Source organism: Mus pahari, chromosome 21 (genome assembly GCF_900095145.1).
Source record: "Mus pahari chromosome 21, PAHARI_EIJ_v1.1, whole genome shotgun sequence".
NCBI classification, from domain to species: Eukaryota; Metazoa; Chordata; class Mammalia; order Rodentia; family Muridae; genus Mus; species Mus pahari.
The window spans coordinates 19431644-19453073 of NC_034610.1; the positions used below are offsets into that span (position 1 = coordinate 19431644).

Consider the following 21430-nt stretch of genomic DNA (forward strand, 5'->3'; position numbering starts at 1 on the left):
GCCGGGCGCGCGGCCGGCGCGGGCTGACGGAGGTCAGCGGCCGCGGGAGCGGACCCAGGCGTCCGGGAGGCGGCTCAGACGCGGCGCGCCACCGGGTGCCCGCCGCCGCCGCCGGCTCCCGCCCCTGGGCCGCCCCCCGCCCGTGACGCGCTATCCGTCCCTCCGCGTCGGAGCCCCAGCCCCAGTTCGAGCCCGAAACCCCAGCCCGAGCCCGAGCCCGAGCCCGAACCCGAACCCACGGAGGGCGCTGGGCGGCGGGCGGCGCAGGGAGCGCGGGCTGGAAAGGATGCGATCGCAGACGCGGAGCCGCCGCTGCGTCTGAGCCGCCGAGAGCACCGAGCGCCGCGTCGCTGCGGGCCCGGCGGCGCCATGGGGAAGGAGCAGGAGCTGGTGCAGGCGGTGAAGGCGGAGGACGTGGGGACCGCGCAGAGGCTGCTGCAGAGGCCGCGGCCGGGGAAGGCCAGTGAGTGCGGGGGGCGCGCGGGGCGCGGGCGGGGCCCACCCCGCCGGGGTGCAGGGCGAGGAAGGGATGCTGTGGGTCTCCCGGGGTGGGGCGGGGCCAGGAGCGCTCAGACCTTTGGTCCGCGCCCCCCTTCTCGCTCTAGCTCTGGAGGAGGGGCGGCAACGAGCGCAGGACTGTCCGCCCAGCCCCCTGCGGGCACCTGCGGCACCCACCGTCCCTGAGGCCGCTGGCGATCGCATCCTCCCTCGGATCCCCTCCCTTTCCAGGCTGCAGGCTGATGATTTCTACTTGTGCTTTTAAGGGCGAGGCGGATCCCCTCCACCCCCAAGAGACATTGTAGAGAGAGGGAGGGGCCCTTGCAGTGAGGGGCGACCAGAGGCTAACAATCTCTGTCAGACCTCTTCCCCACCCTATGTTTAATAACACGCTTTGCAGGGAAAGGGGGGGGGGAGGAGGACCACGCTGGGGGTGTGGCTGCCCAGGCATGGCCAGTGGGGGCCATTTACTGATGAGGGAGTGAAACACAGGCGCCCAAGGTCGCCCAGCCCTGGGGCAGGCTGGGCTTCAGGCAGGGACAGCCTAGGGGATAAAGACTGTAGGCTCTTGCAGGCTTCTGCAGACCTTGGTCGTCCCTGGCTTTTCTGCTGGAAAAGGAGGCCAAGGATCTGTAAAGGAGCTCCCACACCATCCCTAGCTTGTGCCCTGGGGGTCCAGGGAAGGCCTAGGAGCTTGGAGCTTTGATTCTGGCTCTCAACCCTGCTCATCCTAGAGCCTCCCTAGGGGCCTCTGGAGATGGATGGATGGGCGTGTGGACTAGCCAAGTGCGCAGCTGTGCATGTATGACCGTGTCAGTGTGTCAGGGCACCTGTGTAGGCACTGCAGGTCAACACATGGGACCTGGGTGCCTTCACTGCCAACCCACCATCATGAGCTGCGTGGAAGCTTCGTGGAAGCTTCGTGGAAGCTGCGGGGAGGCGGCTGCTGAGACATGGGACTGTCTGGAGTGGCTCCTGTCTGCTTGGCTGTTGGAGGAAGGACACTGGTGCCTCCAGGGCATGCAGACAGCCTGGGAAGCTCCACTTCCTAGAGCTGGCATTCGGGCCTCAAGGCTGAGTGGAAGAGCTTCTTAGGGAGAGGCAGATGGAAGAGGGAAGGTACGGCTTTTCACCTGGTGGCCTGTGGCCTTGGTCATACTGACTCTCTAGGCCTCAATGCCACCACACAGCATCATGAGAGCAGTAAGAAGGGGCCGATGAAGAGCAGACACTTCCACTTGAGCAAATGCTAATGGAGCTGGCTTTTTCCCCTGCTGACAGCCAGTGGGAACCACAAATATGGGGATCCTCTTCCCTTCCATTTGGCCATCATGGATAGGAGAGAGGGTGGTCATCTCTGCCTGGGTCCCTACCTCTGCCTTTGACTGATGTGGACTCAGCAGAGGTACCTGTCGGTCGTGCCCCTTCTGTCTGTACTCTCTGAGTCAGAGGGGCGGTGTAATAAATCAGACAGAGAAATCCCTCCATGAATTAGCTCAGTTGTCATGGCAACACTGGCCTGCTTTGGAGTAAGAGGTATTTTGATTTAGCAAAGTACAGCTGGAGTTTGGGCCATAGGGTGAGGGGTGTCCATAAGTATCCTCGAGAGTGTGGTTTCCCCCACCCCCCACCCCATATACACACACCAGCCAGGCTTAATGACACACGCCTTTAATCCTAGCAGTTGGGAGGCAGAGACAGGCAGATCCCTGTGAGTTCAAGGCCGGTCTGATCTAACGCATAGTGAGTTCTAGAGACCCTGTCTCAAAAAACAAAACAAAAAAAGAGAATGTGTTCTCCAGTCCAGCCTAGAGATTTTCCCACGTCTTACTCTCGAGCCCTTTTGGGTGCCCAGCTCTTCCCTCCCGACCCCATGACTCTGTTAGTCCCCACCCCACCTCCCATCGAGCATGCACATGCATGCTTACTTAGCGGCTGTCCTGGAGGGGAAAAGAGACAACTTTGGAAGGAAGATGTTGGTAGGTGGCTGCCGGTCTGCTGCTGGTGAGGGGTCCTTGTATAGTCGTGTGGCCTAGCCTCCCTCTCCGGAGCAGGCTGATGACACTCTGTAGAAGTTCCCAGAAGAATCATGTGCACACACACACTCACTCCTTGGCCCATTAGGAATTGCCCTCCAGCAGGCTGTGCGGCGCACACCTTTTATCCTAGTACTTGGGAGGCAGAGGCAGGGGGATCTCTGTGAGTTCCAGGCTACCCTGGTCTATACATTGAGTTCCAGGCTAGCCAGAACAACATTGTGAGATCTGGGTGTTTGTTTGTTTTGAAATTCCCTTCTAACTTGGAATTTGGATATGACCTCAAACTGGTCTCTGGAGAGCAGCTTGAGGTCTGGGGGTCACAAGAAAGAGGGGTGAGGGTTGTGGGCTATTTGTGTACGTTTGTAATGCTGGGGATGAAATCCAGGGCTTCATGAATGCTATGTAAGCTCTCTGCCATGAAGCTGCATACCATGCCTGTGCCCTGTATTGATGCAAACACCTACTAAAAAGTGAAAGGAGCCGGGCGTGGTGGCGCACGCCTGTAATCCCAGCACTTGGGAGGCAGAGGCAGGCAGGTGGATTTCTGAGTTCAAGGCCAGCCTGGTCTACAGAGTGAGTTCCAGGACAGCCAGGGCTACACAGGGAAACCCTCTCTCTCTCTCTCTCTCTAAAAAAAAAAAAAAAAAAAAAAAAAAAAAGTGAAAAGGGCTCCTGAGGCCTGCAGCCTGGCCGCTGCCTGCCCCTCCTGGGTTCTCAGGCCTCCTCAGCTGTCTTTGGCTTCCAGTTCATTCTCAGAGCATGTGCTGTTGTTGATGGCCACTCCAGCCCTATACCTTCTTCAGTATCTCCTGCAGGTGTCCAGAGATCTCAAACTGCCCTTCAAACGGTTCACAGTACTCTCCTCGGGGGGGGGGGCTATACATTAGTGTCCGTGACCCTCCCCACGTGGGGAATAGTTCCCTTCTTTTTTAAAATTAATTCATTTTCTTGTGAAATGGTCTCACAGTGTAATCTTGACTGGTTCACTGGGCTATGTAGATCAGGCTAGCCTTGAACTCACAAGAGAGCCATTTACTTCTGCTTCCTAAATGCTCAGATCGAAGGCATGCAACACCACACTCTGCTGGCAGACCAGTTCTTGATCTAGTTCTCCCTCCCCTCCCATCCTCTCCCCCCCTTTCTCTCCTCCTCTCAACGCCCCTCCCCATGTCATTGAGTCTTGACCTCCATACCCTTCCAAAACATTGGTTTCTACTTGTCTGGCCTCAGAGCAGCTTGCTTGGGCTCTCCGCTCCCTAAACTTGACTCTGTGGCTACCCGGAAGCCCTATGGTGGAGGGAGGGCAGGAATTTGGGAAGCCTGGGAGACTCTGAGACCTGACTGCATTATGGTTGAGAAGAATGGGGTGGGGGCGGGGAGTGTCTTGAACATAGCCCTGATGCCATGGAACAGTGACATCAGTTCACAGCAGGGGACAGTAGCAGGCCCAGCCATATATAGTTTTCAGGGCCTGTGTGAGATGCTAATGTAGTGCCCTTATCTGAAGTTAAAGTATTCAAGAAGGGCGCCTGTCTGAGTAACTGCACAGGTCACCTACCCATAAAACCAGCCCCAAAGATAGACAGATGGCATGGAGGATGGAGAGGGCCGTGTTTTAAACCACAGGGCCAAGAAGAAGTATGATGTGGTACACTGGTGGCGATGAGGGCTAGGCGAAAAGATAGAACTAACCCATGAAGGGATGGGTGACATTTTGGATGAGAGACCTTGGAGAAAAAGCTACATCTGGACAGACCTGAAGTATGTGAAGGAGGTGTCATGCAAAGGCCCTGTGGCCATTGTGGCTTATGTGTTACAGGGACATCTGGGAGGCTGCTGTGCAGCTGGAGTAAGGATAACAGAAACAGAGGGGAGGGAAGAGGCCCAAGCCAAGGCCAGGGCCAATCACATGAGGCATTGCAACCTCAGCCACCATCCCAGTGAAGTAGCCCAGGAGGGTTTTTAGGACATCTGACCCAACACCTCTGCTTGTGGGGTGTTGTTGGGACAGGGTCTCACTGTTTCACTGGGCCACCTGCCTCGGCGTGCGCCACCACACCTGGCTGCTCTTTTTTTTTTTTTTAACATTCATGTTTGTATGTATGTGTACAAGTGTCGTGATACACACGTCAGAGGACAATTTGTGTAACTCAGTTTTCACTCTCTACCTTCGACCTTGCTGCCAACCACCTTTACCTGGTCTCATTTCTGCACATCCCTCCCCCACCCCCATGGCTTGTTTTGTTGTTGTTGTTGTTTGGTTTTTGGTTTTGTTTTGTTTTTTGGAGACAGAATCTAACCTGCAGCTCAAGTTGAGCTGGAACTTGGAGCCCTTTGTTCTGATGACAGACATGGGTACCAGATCTGACTGTAGCTTATGGTTTTCAGAAGTTTTGTTTTGCCTGCCTGCCTGCCTGCCTGCCTTCCTCCCATCCTTCCCCACCTTTCTTCTCTCCCCTTATTCCTTCCTTCCTTCCTTCCTTCCTTCCTTCCTTCCTTCCTTCCTTCCTTCCTGTTACAGAGTCTTAGGTAACCCAGGCTGGCCTCAGACTTTCTATGTCATCAAGTGTGGCCTTGAACTCCTGATTGTTCTCCATTTGTCTCGTGAGTGCTGAGGTCACAAGTGTATGCCACTATGTCTGGCTGTGACATGCATTTTAACAGCGCTCCAACTTGTGTGTACAAAGGACAAACCAAAGGCTACAAGGACTCAGTAGTGACACCAATGGGGACGCAGTGGCAGGGACCCTACCTGATGTGCCAGTCAAGCCCATGGTGATAACAATGACCCAGTGAAAAGTGTAGGACCGGGGTGTGTTTTGAGTGTATCTATACCTGAGAACATGACTCAAATCCATGAGCAGGACTCCCAAGACTGCCTTGTTGTTGTTTTGAGACAGGGTTTCTCTGTGTAGCCCTGGCTGTCCTAGAAATCACTCTGTAGACCAGGCTGGCCTCAAGCTCACATACATCTGCTTGTTTCTACCTTCCAAGTATTGGAATTAAGGGATACCACCGCCACCACCACCTGGCTTGACATGTCTGTCTGTCTGTCTGTCTGTCGTATGTATGTATGTATGTATGTATGTATGCATGCATGCATGCGTGTATTTTAAGACAGAGTCTTGCTGTCTGACTCTGGGTATACTGAAACTCACTACGTAGATCAGGCTGGCCTCAAACTCACAGGGATCAGCCTGCCTCTGACTCCCAGGTTCTGGGATTAAAGGCAATGTGCCACTACCTGGCAGTCAGGGTTGACTCTCAATGCTCGGTCTGGTTGACCACGAGGCAAGTGCTCTAGAGTTGATGAACTGGAATCAATCTGGGAACACAGGAGGGACCAGAAGGTGGCGCTACCTACATTCTATTCAGGAGAGGTACTGGGCGATGTGGGGTCTGCCCAGCTGGTGTCCGCCAGGCCTAGTGTCCAGGTAGCGCCCTGAATCTGATCAGCCCGGGGAATGCCAGCTTTTCTAGCTCGTGGAAGAGCCTAGTGGCCAAGACCACAGTGCTAGGAAGTGTCAGAACAAAGATTCAAATTCAGGTGCAGCTGGCTTCCTGGGCTTCGGGGAGTGTCAAGAGACTCACATGCTGTGCCCAGTGGCTGAGGCTGAGCCAATCCAAGCTAAGCCCTACAGCCAGCCCACTGTGACTCTACTCTCTTGGCTCCCCTGCCTTTGGGTCCCCCACCCCCAACTCTGTCCTGAGCCTGGACAAAGGGGCTTCTGTCCTTCCAGCCCCCCCCCCCCCAGTGACTGACCCACAAATGGGTTATATAACCATGGCCCAGACAGGCAGGGGGTTGGCAAGAGTCCGGTGGACAAGGGCCCACTGGGATGGCTTTGGTGGGCTCTTCTTCTGAAAGCTCTAAAGAAGGCCAGGGTGAGGGAGGCCCCAAGATGAGAGAGACCCCAGAAGAGAAAGAGTGTGGGCCCTGAGGCTCCAGTTGGTCTGAATATGGACTCTGAACATGGCTTTTGTGGGCAAGGTGGCATCGGTTACCTGGAGCCCTTGCCCACCAGACAGCCTTTCCTTCACCCTGCAGGACTGTAGGGTTTATCCACATGGCAGCCAGAGCTGGCAGCAAGAGGGCCTGGAGATGTAGTCCTTCCCCCAGAAATACCCCACTTCCGGGTATTCCAGCCTCTTCAGCCACCCCCGGCCCCATCTGGGTCCTTCTGAGAGACAGATGGAGCTGGCTCTCTCCCTCCCACCAGTGGCAGGTGCCGAGCCAGCGTCCTAAGGGAAGGGTGCATGTGCACATGTGTGTGCCCATGTGGTGCATGGGCTGATCTCCCATTCCCAGATGAGGACAGGCTGACGTTCACATATGAGTGCAATGGTAAACCAAGGCCCAAGTTGCTGGCACCTGGAGCTGAGTCCCTGCAGAGCTCGATGTGTGACTATAGATTTAAGTCCTTGCTAGAGCAGCCAGGTAGATCACTACTACCATCTCCTATTCTTAACAGGGTCTGGACCACCTTTCCTTACTGGGTCTCCCTCTCTCCACAGAGCTCCTGGGCTCTACCAAGAAGATCAATGTCAACTTCCAGGACCCGGATGGGTGAGTTGTCAGCTGGAGCAGGAGCAGAATGCATGGGGTGGGTGGACCCCAGGGAAGGCTGGGTGTTGGCGTCTCTCCAGAGCTGTCCTTCCCCTGCCCAGCTTCTCAGCCCTGCACCATGCCGCCCTGAATGGCAACACAGAATTGATCTCTCTCCTGCTGGAGGCTCAGGCTGCTGTAGACATCAAGGACAACAAAGGCAAGCCTGGTCGGGGGGCCTGGAAGCCAAGAGCAGGTGACAAGGCCAAGCAGCCTCGATGGTCTCACCACCGAGGTCTCAGCCAAGGTGTCTGCCTGGGGGAGGACAGAACCTTCGAGACAGTGGTATGTCCTTAGTGAGGGTTGGATTTAGGGTCAGGACTTAGTTTCCCACAGACCACGCCTGTCCTCAGGTATGCGGCCGTTGCACTATGCTGCCTGGCAGGGCCGGAAGGAGCCCATGAAGCTGGTGCTGAAGGCGGGCTCAGCAGTAAATGTCCCATCCGACGAAGGCCACATACCCCTGCATTTGGCTGCCCAGCATGGTCACTACGATGTGGTGAGTCCTCATGGGGAGTCTGGGTGGGCAGCTGGGCAGAGGGTTGGGTGGTCCGAGGGATAATCAGGCCCTTGTCCCGCAGTCAGAGATGCTGCTGCAGCATCAGTCCAACCCCTGCATGGTAGACAACTCTGGAAAGACACCTCTGGACCTGGCCTGTGAGTTTGGCCGCGTAGGGGTAAGTTTCTTACAGAGGTGGGGGGGGGTGTCCTCTTTCATGCAGTATTTATTGAATGCTTACTATGGGTCTAACAGGGGGGGGGGGGGGGGCTCCTGCCTGTCCTTTTCACCTGAGGTGGGTTAGGGACAACCCCAAGCCAGGACCACCCTACCCTGGTCCTTCCTTCCAGGTGGTCCAGCTGCTGCTAAGTAGCAACATGTGTGCAGCCTTGCTGGAGCCCCGACCAGGGGACACCACCGACCCCAATGGCACCAGCCCCCTGCACCTAGCAGCCAAGAATGGCCACATTGACATCATCAGGTACAGCCAGGAGCGGGAATGGGACCAGCCGCAGGCCTCCAGGGCATAGCAGTATCCAGGGGCACAAAGCTCCTGTCCCTAGGTTGGGAATAAGAAAGGAGCCTCCAGAGCCGGGCGTGGTGGCGCAGGCCTTTAATCCCAGCACTTGGGAGGCAGAGGCAGGCGGATTTCTGAGTTTGAGGCCAGCCTGGTCTACAGAGTGAGTTCCAGGACAGCCAGGGCTACACAGAGAAACCCTGTCTCAAAAAAACGAAACAAACAAAAACAAAAAACTTGAAGAGTGATTGAAGAAGACATCCAGCATTGACCTCTGGCCTCTATAAACATGTATATGCATGTAAATGTACACTTGTACATTACAAATGGAGATGTATGGGATACAGCTCTGGTAGAGGCTTGCCTAGCACACATGAGGCCCTAGGTTCAATCCCTACCCTGTGTATGCACACGCAGGGAGGTGCAGGGTTGGAGACAGGCCTGAGTGTGCCCAAATGATTAAGGAGAGGTTGGGGAGAGGCCGGTTTGTTGGTTTGTTTGTTTTATTTTAGATTTATTTTATTTATTTAATGTATATATGTGTACACTGTAGCTGTCTTCAGACACCCCAGAAGAGGACATCAGATCTCATCACGGATGGTTGTGAGCCACCATGTGGTTGCTGGGAATTGAACTCAGGACCTCTGGAAGAGCAGTCAGTGCTCTTAACTGTTGAGCAATCTCTTTATCCTGGGAGGGGCTTTTGTATCTTCTCAGTCCTGGCTTTGACTTGATCTTGCCACCAGTTGGGATCTTGTAGAAGTATCGTCCCTGAGCCTCAGTTTCCGCATCTGTAAAGAGGGCCCACAACATTGCCTACACTAGGACTGAACAAAATAACGACTATGAAAGCCCAGTCGAAGGCAGTCCTTCTGCAAAGCATCAGGAGACTCAGACACAGTATCATCACACAGGGGCACGGGTGGCTTGTCACCTATCCCCAGAAGACAGTTAGAGACAGGCTGCTGCTAAAGGCCCTGCTAAAGGTGGCGTTCTCCCCCTTTGTAGGCTGCTTCTTCAGGCCGGCATCGACATTAACCGCCAGACCAAGTCTGGCACGGCTCTTCATGAAGCCGCGCTCTGTGGGAAAACAGAAGTGGTTCGGCTACTGTTGGATGTGAGTCTGGTGACCCTGGACACAAAGAAAAAGGTTGGGGCTGAGTGGGGGATGTGGGGACCCCTGACAAGGCCTTGGCCTTTGCTGTATGCAGAGTGGGATCAATGCTCAGGTGAGGAACACCTACAGCCAGACGGCACTGGACATCGTACACCAATTTACAACGTCCCAGGCCAGCAAGGAGATTAAGCAACTGCTTCGAGGTGGGCCCGGGTGGGGCAGAGGGCTGGGACAGGGCTGGGAAGGGCGGCTCCCAGGACTGGGTGTCTACTCCTTCTCTCTCCAGAGGCCTCAGCAGCCCTGCAGGTCCGGGCAACAAAGGATTACTGTAACAATTATGATCTGACCAGTCTCAATGTGAAGGCTGGGGACGTTATCACGGTGAGGACAGTCCCCGGGGGCTGTGGCGGGGACGGGAGGGACTCTGTCGTGCTTAGAACACCATCCTGCGGCAGCTTGGGGAGGGTGCGGGGTACCGGGGACGTCCCTTCCTGAGCACGCGCCCCATTCGTTCGGCCAGGTACTTGAACAGCACCCCGATGGCCGGTGGAAAGGCTGCATTCATGACAGCCGGACAGGCAATGACAGGGTGGGCTACTTCCCATCTTCCCTGGGGGAGGCTATCGTCAAGCGAGCAGGTAAGTCCACCCCACTCTGGAGAGAAGCGAGCAGGGGGCATCAGCCTGAGACTGGGGACCGGAAAGGAAGAAGTATACTTTAGAATGTTGGGGGCAGAGCCAGGTTGAACTCTAGCCATGGCCAGGACTGGCATCCAGTAACCTCTCCTGCTGGCACACTCTCAGCAGAGTCTCACGTGCCTTCCACAGTCCAATTCCTAGGTGGCCACTAAGCACATAGGGTCCTAGGCAGACATTGGTCTTCTGAGGTGGGAAGAGCAGGGGACACTGTTGGTAGTTAACATAGGAACAGAACCAACTGGTGACACAGAGAAACTGAAGCAAAGCATGCCTTACTTAGATCAGAGAAGGCTCTGAAGGGAGGTAGCAGGCCAGCCACGAGTCACACAGTCCTGGCAACACAAACCTCATGGCCAGGCAGTGGGGCAGGAGAGCAGCGTGGTGGAGCATGCGGTGCGGAAGGGGTTCAGGACCAAGTTGGAAAACTCCATAGTATGGTTTAAGGAAACTGGAGGTTGCCGGGTGGTGGTGGCGCACGCCTTTAATCCCAGCACTCGGGAGGCAGAGGCAGGCGGATTTCTGAGTTCGAGGCCAGCCTGGCCTACAAAGTGAGTTCCAGGACAGCCAGGGCTACACAGAGAAACCCTGTCTCAAAAAGGAAAAAAAAAAAGGAAGTTGGAGGTCGGGTAGGGATGGGGCTGACTTCTTTAACAGTGGACAAGGATGGAGATTGGCAGGTGTGGCAAGAGGGCCAGGTAGAAGGTGTGGTCAGCCACCTGTGACCACCTGGTTCCTAGGACAGATTTGGCCTCAGGCCACTGAGTGACTTCTCTTATCCCCTAGAACAGAGAAAGTCAACCATCCAGTGAGCCTCAGCCCCTTTGCCTATATAGGGCCTTAGGGCTAGTGCTAGGACTCCCTGCCCTGGACCCTCCACCACTGTGACCTGGTCTCAGACAGTCAGTGTCTCACACATTACTGAAGGCTGAAGGTTGTAGAATGGCCTCTGTGCTGCTTCCTCTGTGTCTGGCTGTGCCTGGGCTGCTCGGGGTTCAGGAAGACTATTTTGTTTGACCTCCAGGTTCCCGGACAGGCAGTGAGCCAAGCCCACCCCAGGGAGGTGGCTCACTGGGTCCCTCTGCACCCCCGGAGGAGATCTGGGTGCTGAGGAAGCCTTTTGCGGGTAGGTCAGGGCCCTGCAGAGCGCTGGGGCAACCGTTTGACTGCCGGGTGTTACTGTGGGGACAGCACACTTCACAGTCCTTGTCCTGGCAGGTGGAGATCGCAGTGGCAGCTTGAGCAATGCGGCTGGGGGCAGGAGTCCTGGGGGCCATGCCTTGCATGCAGGCTCTGAAGGAGTTAAGGTGAGTGAGCAGGAGGGGTGGCCGGGGAGGAGTGGCCCGGCCTGGAGCAGTGCTAGCAAGCAAGCGGCCTCTCTGGGTTCCAGCTCCTGGCAACGGTGCTTTCCCAGAAGTCAGTCTCCGAGTCCAGCCCAGGAGATAGCCCGGTCAAGCCTCCAGAGGGCTCTTCAGGTAAGAGCACGGATCCAGCCGTGCTGGCCCAGCAGGTAGGTGGTCGCTATCTAGCCCTCGCCTTGCCATTCCCTCTCATCGCCAGGTGCGGCCCGGTCCCAGCCTCCAGCAGCCCATGCTGGGCAGGTGTATGGGGAGCAGCCACCCAAGAAGCTGGAATCGGCCTCGGCCTCTGAGGGCAAGGTACAGGGCCTGGTCCGATCCAGGCCTGGCTTTGGGAGGGATGGGTTGGCAGGCATACCAGGCCGCAGCATCCGCTGGGGCCCGACAGACCAGACTCTGTCTTTCTGTCTGTCCCTGTGTCATGTGTGCACACACATACACACACACAAGTGTACAGGTGTTGTCATTGTGTGGGCTGTGAGCTAGTGTGTGCACACTTGAAGAAGTATGAAGGGTGTTGTGTGGATGTAGAATGGTCAACTATGAGCTGGGCATACATGTGTGTGGTTGCAGAGATGGAAGGGGATGGGTGTGAGACACATAAATGTTTCTGTGGGTGTGGCGGGTCACGCGTGTATGTGCCTGTGTGGCTGTGATGTGTGATCTGATGGCTGAATCCCACACAGCAGAGGAGGCGAGGGACTTCTGACTAGGGCACAGAGCCCAGCTTCCAGGGAGCATCTAGGCCTGAAGCCCTTCCAACAGAGTTCCCTCCCGCCTATGGTGTCACATCATCTGCATCTCTGAGATGGTATGGGTATCACGGGGTGGGGGAGGCCACGGCACAGATGCAGCAGGACCTTCCTGGTGGAGCTCACTGAAGAAGCCTGGAGGGCTGCAGATGCTGTATCCAGGATGACGGATCATGGAATACTGGTACAGTGGACCACAGCGGCGGATCCAGCACTCTGGCCATGAACCAAGCAGAGAAGGAGGCACAGTGGAGGTTGGGGCGCAGCCCGGCAGTGGACAGGCTGCAGTTGGTGCCTTGTGTCTTGCAGAGTGCTGAGGCAGTCAGTCAGTGGCTTGCCACATTCCAGCTACAGCTCTATGCCCCCAACTTCACCAGCGCTGGCTATGACCTGCCCACCATCAGTCGTATGACCCCTGAGGTGAGCTGCTGTGGGCTTGTCGCCAGCTGCTTCTCTTCTGAAAAGCAGATCCCTTCTGCCTGCGAGTTAACAGGCCTCTTCTTTGCCTAGGACCTCACAGCCATTGGTGTCACCAAGCCAGGCCACCGTAAGAAGATTACGGCAGAGATCAGCGGCCTGAACATCCCTGACTGGCTGCCTGAACACAAACCCGTAAGGCTCCTTGCGCCCTGGTGGCCGAGCCAGGACCAGCAGGCAGATGGACAGACAGACAGGCTGCCTTCCTGGCTACATTCCTCATCTGCCTTCTGGGGTCCTAGGAAGTGGAGTTACAGATGGAGCCAGGCCCAGCGGCACAGGCCTGTCTATAACCAGCACTCGGGGAGGCTGAGGCAGGAGGATCATGAGCTCAAGGCTTGCCTGGGCTACAGAGGTGGCCTGCTAGCAGGGAGTTATTGGACAGCCTATTGTCCATTGTGGGGGTAAAGTCTTCAGGCAGGCTCATGGCTAAAACTCAAGGGATTGTGAGGAGAATCTCAAGCCAGGAGGGGTTGCCTTCTCTACTCATGGCCTGCACCCTATTAGCAATGTCTTTTACACATATGGGCTGCAGATGGGCTGGTGTCAAACATGCTTGCCATATGCATGCCCACAATTCCCATTGCACATGCTGGCCTGTGCTAATGGCTGACAACAGTAACCTTTGCTCTTTCTTATGAAGAGATGCCTATACGTGGGGACAGCTTCTGAGCCAATGCTGGCCCTCTGAGTTGCACACTCGCTCTGTTCTCCTAGCCACCTTCGGGAGAGGTGTTGCTGCTCCCATAGCCTGCCCTCCCCAGGGTCCTGGATCTGTTGGTTAACAGGGCTACACCTATCTGTCCCACCTTACCACTCAGTAGTCAGCAGCTCAGGGATCTTCCCAGGAGCACATCCGGGTCATGTGGACCTCGCCTTACTCTGTCACCTGCATGACTGAAGGTGCTGAGTGTGGGTGCAAGAGTGGACTTGCTGGGAGCTTGGGACGATTGGGCAGTTCTTGGTGGACACTGGATATTTGCACATTCCTGGTATGGCTGTGTGGTGAATGTCTAACAGGAGCGTGGCCATGCATCTGCTACGGGTGGGGAGACGTCATGAGGGTGATGGAGAAAGGGTGCCTGTGCTTTGGATAGCTGGAAGCAGCATGCAGGGCGTGTGTGCCATGGACATGAATCTGCTGTAGCATTGTGCGTCTGTGTCTGGCGTATGAGTGTGTCTCCTCAGGACACTGCCTGTGGCCAGCACATCAGGCAAAGAAGCACTTTTTTTATGTCTGAAATTGTGTTCCAGGGATAGGTATCCCAAGTGTGTTTGCGTGTGTTGACTTGTGTGTACTCTTAAGTGTGCAGTTGTTACCTTGAGGAGCTGGTTTGCAGTTCCTACCAAGGCTGTGCCTAGGCTGTCTGCGATACTGATCCTTCAGGCCTGTCTGTTTGTCCTTCTGTCTGTCTGTGCGCCACAGGCCTATCTTCTAATAGCTCCAAGTAGGTGGTCATGGTGTGAGCAGCCAGCTTGGGCTGCCCCTCTCTGTCCCCCTTTCCTTAGGCTAACCTGGCTGTGTGGCTATCAATGATTGGTCTGGCCCAGTATTACAAGGTGCTGGTGGACAACGGCTACGAGAACATTGATTTCATCACTGATATCACCTGGGAGGACCTGCAGGAGATCGGCATCACCAAGCTGGGTAAGGTCCCAGTCCTCCCCTTCCACAGGTCCTGTGCCTCCAGGTCCTCCTAACCAGCTCCTCCCCTACTCAGGACACCAAAAGAAGCTGATGCTGGCAGTGAGGAAACTGGCAGAGCTGCAAAAGGCAGAATACTCCAAGTATGAGGGGGGACCCCTGCGCCGAAAGACACCCCAATCACTTGAAATGATGGCTATTGAATCGCCGCCCCCATCTGAGCCCACTACAGCAGAGTGCCAGTCTCCCAAGATGACCACCTTCCAGGACAGCGAACTCAGTGGGGAGCTGCAGGCCGCCCTGTCCGGCCCAGCTGAAGCAGGTGCAGCTGCTGCTGAGAAATCCTCCAACCACCTGCCACCCACCCCGAGGACAAACTTACGGGAGTCCAGCCTGAGCGGACGGGCTCGGCACATGAGCAGCTCTCAGGAGCTGCTGGGTGATGGGCCTCCGGGGCCTGGCAGTCCTATGTCACGAAGTCAGGAATACCTGCTGGATGAGGGGCCGGCTCCTGGCACCCCACCCAAGGAGGTGCGGTCCAGCCGCCACGGCCACAGCGTCAAGAGGGCCAGTGTGCCCCCGGTGCCCGGCAAGCCACGACAGGTCCTTCCATCTGGTGCCAGCCACTTCACACCCCCACAGACGCCCACCAAAGCTCAGCCGGGCTCCCCTCAGGCCCATGGTCCAGCCACAGCCAAGGTGAAGCCCACCCCACAGCTGCTACCACCAACAGACCGACCCATGTCGCCCCGTTCCCTGCCTCAGTCACCCACACACCGTGGCTTTGCCTATGTGCTGCCTCAGCCAGTTGAAGGCGAGGTAGGGCCGCCTGCTCCAGGACCTGTGCCCCCACCAGTACCCGCAGCTGTGCCTACACTATGCTTGCCCCCAGAAACTGACGTAGAGCCCGGGAGGCCCAAGAAACGTGCCCACAGCTTGAATCGCTATGCAGCATCTGACAGTGAGCCTGAGAGGGATGAGCTGCTGGTGCCGGCTGCCGCCGGACCCTATGCCACAGTCCAGAGGCGTGTGGGTCGGAGCCATTCGGTGAGGGCTCCTGCTGGCACGGACAAGAATGTTAACCGCAGTCAGTCCTTTGCTGTGCGGCCACGTAAGAAGGGGCCCCCACCACCTCCACCCAAACGCTCCAGCTCGGCCATGGCCAGTGCCACCCTAGCCGACGAGCCGGCTCCTGATGTTGAGGCAGAGGACGGCCGGCTGGGGGTCCGGGCGCAACGCCGTCGGGCTAGTGATCTCGCTGGCAGTGTGGACACAGGCAGTGCTGGCAGTGTGAAGAGCATTGCAGCCATGTTGGAGCTGTCTTCCATTGGGGGCGGGGGACGGGCTATTCGCAGGCCCCCCGAAGGCCACCCCACACCTCGTCCCGCCAGTCCGGAACCAGGCCGAGTAGCTACCGTGTTGGCCTCTGTGAAGCACAAAGAGGCCATTGGGCCTGACGGTGAAGTGGTGAACCGGCGCCGTACACTCAGTGGCCCAGTCACTGGACTTTTGGCCACTGCTCGACGGGGGTCTGGGGAACCTGCAGAACAGAGTCATTTTATGGAGGATGGCACAGCCCGACAACGGCTTCGAGGTCCAGCTAAGGGTGAGGCAAGTGCGGAGGGCCCTCCCCTTGCCCGGGTAGAGGCCAGTGCCACGCTCAAGAGGCGCATCCGGGCCAAGCAGAGCCAACAAGAGAACGTCAAGTTCATCCTGACGGAGTCTGACACGGTGAAGCGCAGGCCTAAGGCTAAGGAGCCTGACGCTGGCCCTGAGCCGCCCCCACCACTGTCTGTGTATCAGAACGGCACAGCCACAGTTCGCCGAAGGCCAGCCTCAGAGCAGACTGGGCCTCCAGAGCTGCCCCCTCCTCCTCCTCCTGCTGAGCCCCCACCTGCTGACCTGATGCAGCTGCCTCCACTGCCCCTGCCTGACAGCAATGCACGGAAGCCGGTGAAGCCACCCGTCTCTCCCAAGCCCATTCTGGCTCAGCCTGTGTCCAAGATCCAGGGCTCACCTACACCTGCCTCCAAGAAGGTGCCACTGCCAGGCCCTGGCAGCCCAGGTAGGTACAGAAAGCCAGCTAAGGCAGAACAAGGGGTCTCAGAACAGGACCCTTGCCTGCACCCATCTCCTAGTCTGGTTTTCCTTTTGGAGTTTGATGGAGCCCAGGTGGTGTGGGCTAAGACTATCTGATCTGATAGTTAAGAGCTCCTTAGCCGTCTCCTGTGGGGTAACTCTGCCACCCCTGTGGTGGGCAAGCCTTGTTCAGTGAAGGAGGTGCAGAAGGGCCGGAGTAGTGGCAGGCATGCGGGAAGACCTAGCTGGAGTACCCTGGCACAGGAGAGCAGTGCAGAAGCATGGAGACAACCACTGTGGCTGGGTGCATCAGGCCTCATCTGAAGGAGCTTAGGAAACAGTGACACATTTTGCAGGAGATTCGCATACCCTAGAGGCTGCGGTGAGAATAGGGCGGGGCACAGCATCGCTGCTGCTTAGATGGAGGGAACACAGGGAATGGTAGGTGTGTTGTTCTTTCCTGGGTACCAGCGTCGTCCTCCTCCCTGCAGAGGTAAAGCGTGCTCACGGCACGCCACCGCCCGTGTCACCCAAGCCTCCGCCACCACCTACAGCACCCAAGCCAGCCAAGGCTTTGGCGGGACTACAGTCCAGCAGCGCCACCCCCTCGCCTGTGCCCTCGCCAGCGCGTCAGCCGCCAGCAGCCCTCGTCAAGCCAGCTAGCTCGCCGCCCTCTCAGAGCGCCAGCCCCGCCAAGCCCCCTTCCCCAGGGACGCCCGCACTGCACGTACCCGCCAAGCCCCCTCGCGCTGCCGCTTCAGTAGTCTCCGGACCCCCAGTAGCTTCAGATTGTGCTTCGCCCGGGGACAGCGCTCGGCAGAAGCTGGAAGAGACTAGCGCGTGTTTGGCTGCAGCACTGCAGGCAGTGGAGGAGAAGATAAGGCAGGAAGACGGACAAGGGCCTCGGTAGGTACTTCCATCTGGGGCGGGAGTTATGGTCCAGCAGAGAGTGTGAGTGTGGTTCTTGCCAGTGGACTGGCATGGGTAGGCGGAGCTACCCAACGTGGTTTAAGAGCGGGTTGCTGTGGCGCCACCTAGACCTGAGTAAGGGGGCCTTGCTACTCCACCCCACTGATGCATGCCCACCCTTAGCGCCTCCTCCATCGAGGAGAAGAGCACTGGCAGCATCCTGGAAGACATCGGCAGCATGTTCGACGACCTGGCCGACCAGCTGGACGCCATGCTGGAGTGAGGCAGCCACCCACGTGGGCCCACCCGTACTCCCCGCACTTTGACCTTTACCTCAGGACGGGCACCTCCAAGCGGTGGGTGGGGGCCGAGTGGGCGGGGCACGCCCAGCTCTGCACAAGCACAACTCCTACTCCCGGCCCAGGCTAGTCCTCAGCCCCTGGCATGGGGGTCAGGGGGCGCTCCAAGGGCTCTGAGCAGATGCGCTGCCCGCTGGTGCCCATTCCTGTCTGCTGCTCCCTGTGCAACAACTGCTGGGCCCTACCCTTGCAGGCTTTGCTCTGCTGGCGAAGGGTTGCCCCTCCCTTGCCCTAGGCAGACTGAGCGCCAAGGGAAGATGAGGGGGTGGTCACTGTGGCCCTCTCTCCAATCTGTGGCAGAGCACAGGCCTATGCCCAGCACAGAACTGCCCATTGGGGAACCTCTGCCAGCTGCTCTGGCACAGCACAAGGGACAGGAGGGCCAAGGTTGGGCTCGCCCCACTGCACCCCAGAATATAAGCTATCAAGAGTATTAATTTATTGGGAATGAGCTGAGGCAGATTTCCCCAGAAAAACAAAAAGATAACTTTAACAAATATATATTTAAAGAAGAAATATTATTGATTCTATAGAAACCATTTACCAACAGGAAGGTAACAAGTCCAGCTTGAGACTAAAGCTGTCAAAGGCTGAGGCCACCTGTCCGCCCTCCTCTTTCATCCAGGCGTGGCCTTGCCCTTGTCATGAGCACACAGCTGGGAGGCTCTGCCCAGGGCCTCCCCTGGCCTCCCGGCTTCCGAGCGAGCATCGGAAGAACTTGAAGGATGTGCCTTGCTCTCACTGGCTCTCCTCCATGCCACATAGGGCTGGGGAGGGCTTCTTCCGTCTGGGTGTGGCCATGCCCTTGGGGTGCTGGTGTGAGGGTGCACCCAGTGTGAACCCTGTGTGAACTTGGGCATGAGTGCAAAGGTGTGCATGCCAGCCTGGGGCAGGGGTGTTTGAGGCTGTGTCTGCCTGCCTCCCCCAGGCAGCCTCTGCTGGCAGCCATTCCGCCCATCTTCAGTTCCCAAGGATGCTCTGCTCACGGTCTGGGGCTGTGTTGTGTAGTTCGTCTCACCTTTTCCTCCCTCCAAAAATACTGACTGCTCTCCTCTCTCGTGTTTGCTGATCCACAAGTGTCGGGCATAACATTGACATTTCTTTAGCCACCCCCCCCCAAAAGAAACAAACCCAAAACAAAACCATAATTGTGGTGGAGGGCAACTAAGAGTGTGGGCACAGGGCCCTTCCAACTGTCACTCCTGGCGCTTCCTTATCTGAATATGCTGACCATTTATCAGCCTCCTCTGTGTGGGCGGGGCCCAGGCTAGGGCTCTAGAAAGTGGGGAGGGGGGGTCTGGACAGGGAACTGCTGTCAGCTGTCAATAAACAGCAGAAAACAGAGCTGCTTGGCTCACTCTTTGGGGGCATGTGGGGGGGGGGCTCAGCCTGGAAGCTGGGAGCCCAGGAATGATCAGCTGCCTCGGCAGGGAAGGAAATCCACCCAACCTCCCCCCCCCCCATCTTGTGCCCGAGCATACCAACATCCTTGGGGCCAACGATGGTCCCAAGAAGCTGTCTCAACTCACAACCACAGTCTGTGCAGCTTTTATTTCAACAGGAAAGTAATAAAATCTATATACAGTCTAAAACCAGTAGAAAAGGTGAGTAAAAAGGACCCCTGGGTCATCTGGGTCCTGCCAGGAGTGGCGGCACGGGCCTTTACTCCCAGCACTTGGGAGGTGGAGGCANGCAGATCTGTGAGTTGGAGGTCAGCCTGGTTGACATAGTGAGTTCCAGGCCAGCCAGGGCTACATAGTNAGACCCTGTCTCAGAACAAGAGTCTATGGAGTGATATGAACNGTGGGGCCGGGCAAGCATCAGACCTGGCGCCCAGAGGAGGGCCTGGGTGTTTCTCTGGTACAAGTAACAGCGGGGCCTTCGGAAAGATCCCTCGCCAAGCATAGGCAGAGAGGACACTGCCTAGCTGTGCCTGTCTACCTGTCTCCACAGACAGGCAGACCTTCCAATGGAGGTCCAACTAACTTACAGACCCAGGGGGAGCCAAGCCTGGATTCTGTTAGCATGTCCAGACCTGTGAAGAAAGGGTTCTATTTCAGATCCCCTATGGCCCCAGGAGTCCCTTCTAGCCAGTCTGTCTCCCAGCCCCCTCCTGTTAACCTGCCTGGGCCTCTTGTCCCTCACCCACTCTCCAAGCTCCATCCTATGCAGCTGTCACCAGCCCAAGCCACAGACACTTGCCTTCACGGTGCTGTCCACAGCCCCTGAGAAGAGCCGGCCCCGGGAAACAGCCAGTGCGGTTACACTGCCCTGATGGCGCAGCAGCGTCTGTGTGCAGATCATGTTGTCCATACTCCAGACCTAGGGGAGAAAGGGGCATGGGATATGAGAGCCTGCCCTGGCTCAGCCACCTCTGGCCTCCTCTTCCTCCTGGGCAGCACATACCCTGAGGGACCGGTCATAGGATGCACTGAAGACTTTGGTCTGGTCTGGTGTTGAAATGACTGCCAGGGCATATACTGTGCCCACGTGGCCTGTGAGGGTCCGCACCTGCTCTTTGGATTCAATGTCCCACACCTGAAAGGGAGCAGAGTCAAGTAGGTCAGAGACAGGAACCCAAAACCAGGGCAGAAGAGATGGAGGCCTGCTATAGGGTAGCCCTTACATGAATGAGGTTCTCATAGGTGCCACAGACAATGTGGTGATTCGTCACAGCAATGGAATACACACTGCCACCAGATGTCTGCAGGACATGGATGCAGTCAAGGGTCCGAATGTCCCAGATCTAGGGAAAAGTGTCACATAATCTCAGGCCAGGCACTTGCTTACCCTGGGCCTCAGGGATCCAGCAGCCAGCCTCAGAACATGCTGGAGGGTAGGGAAAGGGCAGAAGAAGTTCTAGGTCACCCTAGGAAGGACAGTAGAGGGCAAGTTCCTGCCACCAGGGGTAGCTTGGCACACCTTGATTGTCTGGTAAGAGCCACTGTACAGATAGCTCTGTGCTGCCACCAGGGCCCGCACCCAGTGGTTGAGGCCTGTGAGTTCTTTCTTCAACTTTAGCTCAGTGCCCACGATGTCCCAGACCTGTAGGGATGAGCCTGGGCTCGGAAGACATTCATTGCTGCAGTAGCCCCCACGTGCACGCATCCTCCTTGCCTATACCTTGATGGCTTTCAGGGAGCCACTGAAGAGCATGTTGTGGGAAGACACCAGTGTGCACACAGGGTTGTCGTGGGCCCGGATAGTGTTCACCTTCTGTAGGTTCTGGATGTCCCACACCTGAAGGGGGTGAGAGGGTTAGGGTTAGGAAGAGCAGTGGTTCTTCTCGCCCCGACCCCTCACCCTGTGCCCACTCACAATGATGGTGCAGTCTGCAGACCCACTGTACAGTTTGCACCTACGGAGGCAAAGTCAACACAGGGGAGCAAAGTCAACAGGAAGCAGAAAAGCCACTGTGCCCTGGCTAGCCCCAGGACGCAATGTGGCTTGGTCTCAGGGTGCTGCTCCCTCAGTGCCATTCTCTGTGTGCATAGTTGGATGTGAACAACTAGACTGGGAATCTATTTGATGGCTGAGCTGAGCCAGCGGGGAGGTCACCTATTCTGAATACCAAGGTCCAGGGAGGTAAAGTTGAGCAGTCCCTAGAATCACCGCACCTAGCAAGTCCAAAGAGACACGAGAAAGGTCGGCTAGCCTTGGGAAGAGCCTACTGACAGATTAACCATGGTAGCTCCTACATCAACTATAACTAGAGTTAAGCCCGAGGTACTAGCTATCCTGGTGATGGGTGAGCTATCCTCCCCTCTAAGAGTGCCACCTCTGGTTTCTAGCTACCTAACACATTAGGGCAAGGCCAGGCTCTCCTAGGATTTCATACCGTCACTTAGGTATCCAGGATTGCTCAGGTGTGAGTGTTCCA

The 21430-nt window shown here is 56.8% G+C and overlaps 2 protein-coding genes across 15 annotated transcripts in view; one reads left to right on the forward strand and one right to left on the reverse strand.

The window, feature by feature from the left end:
* Caskin1 (CASK interacting protein 1) lies at positions 1-19093 on the forward strand. 6 transcript variants are annotated; one of them, XM_021221374.2, is made up of 20 exons: positions 1-463; positions 7053-7104; positions 7206-7303; positions 7497-7642; positions 7725-7820; positions 7993-8123; positions 9168-9276; positions 9371-9479; positions 9563-9657; positions 9797-9914; positions 10996-11097; positions 11190-11278; positions 11362-11446; positions 11532-11629; positions 12391-12501; positions 12592-12693; positions 14068-14206; positions 14280-16268; positions 16774-17188; positions 17375-19093. In XM_021221374.2, exons 1-20 carry the CDS (start codon positions 370-372, stop codon positions 17472-17474), a joined length of 4278 nt encoding a protein of 1425 aa, XP_021077033.1. In that variant the 5' UTR covers positions 1-369; the 3' UTR covers positions 17475-19093. The 6 variants fall into 6 exon arrangements, with proteins under 6 accessions (XP_021077033.1, XP_021077034.1, XP_029388687.1 ...); XM_029532827.1 differs by having other exon boundaries at positions 126-463; positions 7185-7303; XM_021221375.2 differs by lacking the exons at positions 12391-12501; positions 12592-12693.
* The window catches only part of Traf7 (TNF receptor associated factor 7), an 18220-nt gene continuing 15872 nt past the window's right edge, over positions 19083-21430 (reverse strand). For all 9 annotated transcript variants that reach the window (XM_021220905.1, XM_021220906.1, XM_029532832.1 and 6 more), the window contains 7 exons: positions 20869-20908; positions 20674-20790; positions 20473-20595; positions 20177-20296; positions 19957-20088; positions 19753-19872; positions 19083-19585 (listed from right to left, as the gene is read on the reverse strand). In XM_021220905.1, the coding sequence (XP_021076564.1) occupies positions 19571-19585; positions 19753-19872; positions 19957-20088; positions 20177-20296; positions 20473-20595; positions 20674-20790; positions 20869-20908 (667 nt within the window). In that variant the 3' untranslated portion in view covers positions 19083-19570. The remainder of the gene's footprint in view (positions 19586-19752; positions 19873-19956; positions 20089-20176; positions 20297-20472; positions 20596-20673; positions 20791-20868; positions 20909-21430) is intronic.